This window comes from Aphanomyces invadans, assembly GCF_000520115.1.
Source record: "Aphanomyces invadans strain NJM9701 unplaced genomic scaffold supercont1.2, whole genome shotgun sequence".
In the NCBI taxonomy this organism is placed as follows: domain Eukaryota; phylum Oomycota; class Saprolegniomycetes; order Saprolegniales; family Verrucalvaceae; genus Aphanomyces; species Aphanomyces invadans.
The window spans coordinates 2,564,994-2,568,790 of record NW_008580147.1 but is presented as its reverse complement, the minus strand read 5'-3'; the positions used below and the strand labels follow the sequence as shown (position 1 = coordinate 2,568,790).

At 35.9% G+C, this 3,797-nt stretch overlaps 1 protein-coding gene across 1 annotated transcript; it reads right to left on the bottom strand.

Moving 5' to 3' along the window:
- Positions 1 to 1,010, bottom strand: H310_01635 (hypothetical protein; the record flags this gene model as incomplete). The annotated part of the gene is made up of 1 exon (XM_008864813.1): positions 1 to 1,010. A coding segment is annotated over one exon (1,007 nt), but the record flags the coding sequence as incomplete, so codon positions are not given.
- Between the last annotated feature and the right edge of the window lie 2,787 nt (positions 1,011 to 3,797).

Here is a 3,797-nt window from a genome sequence, read left to right as displayed (position 1 = left end):
CATTTAATCGTCGTCGGATAGCATTGAATAAATCTTGCCGCAAATCTTGTTGAGAGATGCCAAAGATGGTCCTTGTTTGCCAATATCCAAAGCGCATTCTTCGAGTTCAATTTTGTCGTTGAGACTTCGCAGAAAGTTCCATTGGACGTAATTCGTGACGATGCCATGGACAACATCAAGATTATTGATCTCGGCCTCGACTTCGCAACCAACCAAGTCTTGAGCCATGCCTTGCAATAAATCGTCTTTTTTCGCTTCAACGATGCACACCTTCTTCTTGCCGCGACGTAAAACAAAATCAAAGCGTCCATGAGCCAGCACGTAATCGCCATTCAAGATTTCTTCAACTTCCAAAACCACATCACCATTGAAAAGGAAGCAGACACAGATCAGTATTGGCGCAATCACATGGAGTCGTTGAGCTTCGTTTCCAACTGTAATTGGCTTCAAGCTTGTCGTTGCGTATGACAAATATTGGGCAAGGAAATTGAGCAGTGATTCAGGTATTGGCTTGTGAGGCTGAACATACTCTGTCGTTTCGAAAACGTCGCGCACATCGCACCAAGATACATAGGAGTATGCGGTCGAGTCGTTGTACTTTGATCTCTTCTTGTTGGTACTGAGAATCTCGTTCAACAAATCCCATCTTGCTTTTCGCTTGGGGTGAGGCTTCCTCGCGATAGCTTCTGACTTTCTTGAGTACGTTGGAGCAGGAAACACCACCAAGACATGGACTTGTCTTCTTGGAGGATCAAACGTGAAATAATCGCCAATCTCGTATGTAGAGTCCATTTCGTTGAGTCCGTTGAGAGTCGTTGATTTCACATCGGCGCTGCTCATCCACTTTTCATCCTTGCAGGCCACGAACAACTTCAGAAGTCGAGCGCATCCAGAGTATTGAATCTCTTCCTTGATTGCTTTCTTCAGCTCTTCGACTGTCGATGCACCATCGATCTTGATTGAGAACGGAGCGGCCTCGGGCACAACGGTGCAGAATAAGTTCAGCATCTCGAAAATTTTTGTAAATGGGTGATTAAGATTCGTTGAGTGTGACAAATTATAACCTCTACAACTCGATATATGAAAGAATGGAGTTACATTATCAAAGTTAATGTTCAAACTTCATTCAAGTCTCCATCATGAACTGAGCATACTTCGTCTCAAGATCAATCTTGCGTTGTTCAAGTTCAGCCTCCGTTTCCTTGATATACTGATCGTGCAATCTTTGGTATTCGTCTTGTTCAAGACTTCCTCTTGCTTTTGGAGGCGTGCTTCCTTTTTTGACAAATACACATCCTTGGTCGCAAGCATTTTCTTCTCGGTATCAAGTTGCTTCTTTTGCGTCTTCAATTCGTCTTGAAAAGCCTTTTGCAGCTCGGCAGCGGCGATCGACTCTTGCTTCAAGATGTTTTCAGCAGCTTGGTTGATGGCTAACTTGTTCACCGCAAATTGGAGAATGGATACAATGGATCGCGATCATTTAGATTTCTACCATTGCAAATATCTTTCGAAAAATATAGATGATGAGAGTTTATATCATTGCCATAGCAATTCCATATAGCTATACTTTAACAGCATCTCTGAAATGGCTTTAAAAAAAGCATTATAAAAGCTCAGAATATTCAATTTGTCCATTTGGGATGATAAGAATATTTCATCAAAATCCAGAAATTAAGGGATTATATACATTTCATTTACCAACAGATGATAATAATGTTGATATTGTCTTTCAAATTCTACCATAGATATTTTTTCGAAAAATAGTCGGCGGTAAATTTCGGATAATTAACCGAATGCCTTTGATAGTATCGCTCACGACGATAATTATTGTTGTGATCTAAATATGAATATACGCCTAAGGCTCGATCTTTGTATTGCTGATATCTTTTATCACCAAAATCAACATGACTACGATTGGATAGAAATGCTCTATATTTTTTGTTCTTGATCGGGGAAATTTCGAATCTGATTAGTTCAACCATTTGTTATATATATTTAATTAAATAAAAAAAAATATCAGGGTATATATATAGATACAATGATTGCAAAAACTCAAAATGTCTAAAACATGTACAACTTCCACATTCAGAAGAAGAATTGATTAAATTTGTCGGAAATAATAGTGATTTAAATACTGATTGCTATTATGTTGGTATTATAATGAAGCCAATATGTGAAGTATGTGAGGTATATACTCATCGTTTTTATATAGATGGAGAATGGAGAACTGCATACTCATTAAGAAATATGGCAGCATTAAATTACATATATTGTCCTCATACCAAATGGACATCAAGTACTACATTTCCATATAGTAACCAAAAACTTAGAATTGAGATAATTAAACCTAATAAACAGTCATTTAATTTAATTATTGTACTATTTACAATTGGTAATATATTAATAATGCTTTCACTAATACGATTTTTATTTTATTGATTTATAATTTTTTTTAAGTCTATGTATATAGGATGACTACTATAACTTTTGGAAAATATAAAAACCAAGATATCAAAGATATCTTTGAAACCGATAAAGCTTACTGTAAATGTATAATCAAAAAGTGATTTTAGATGCACACGTAGATATTAAAGAATTTTTACGCATAAAATTCGTTGGAACTGATACTTCCCCAATTATTCATTTTGGAAAATATAAAGGTTTATCACTAAATAAAATCTATGACATCGATCAATTTTATTTCGAGTGGTTAAAGAAGAATTGTAAATCAGATTCACTTATGACTGACTGTGAACTCAATAAATATCATTAAATTATATTTTTTCTATTTAATAGATTATACATAAAATAGATATTTTAGAGCGATGCCTTATCATCAAGTGAAATTGCAAATCAGTAAGGAACAACAGAAAAAGGCTTTACGCGGAGCTAAAATTCGTTTAAGCCCGAGTTCTATTGGTAGTGGTCGGCTTGTATTTTTTGCATCCACTCAACTATAAAAAAGTAATCAACGCTAAAGGTGGAATTAACCTAGAATTAAGCCCTGGCGAAATTATGCATACAGCTGGTCATCATGGCATGATGCCATCAGTCAGCGGTGATATGAGCGGATCTGGTATATTTGATACTATTTGGGATGGATTGAAAGCTGCTGGTAAATGGCTTAAAGATTCAGGAGTTGGATCTGCTCTAGCAGACGTTGCTCAAGGCGTTGCTACTCCATTTGTCGGTCCTGAAGTTGCCTCTGCTGGACGTCAATTACTAAAATCAGCAACAGGAGTTGGTATTAAAGGTAAAGCTAAAAGAATGACCAAAGGATCAGGACTTTTTTTTATAAACATCTTTGAATAACTTATAGTAATCATGATTTGATTTATAGTTAATATAATAAAGCCATAGGCAACACAAGCCACCACAATCCGTTGCCTCCAGTGTTTGCAACTCTTTGTTAGTTGAACTTCTTTTATAATCAGATGGTATTGATAATGGCTTTTCTTGAGCATATGAGTCAAAATACATTTTTTTAGCAGTATTGCATGCAACCCAATGAGATCCGCCGCCATAACTATCTAAATTAATTATATAATTTTTGATTGACTTATTTTTCAAATAATCTTTCAATTGATTGGATCTACAAATCATTACATTTCTAATACCGAGCTTATCGCAAAGCCTACAGTTCGTCCAAAAACTATGGACGCACACAAAAATTTTCAAGTTGATTGTGTTCCCTTCTGAATCAGTAGAAACTCTTTTGACACAGTATTTGTGATCAAACAAAACTATCATTGCAGTTGCGACAACTGTGAAATGTTGAGCTGCACGAACAAAATCAA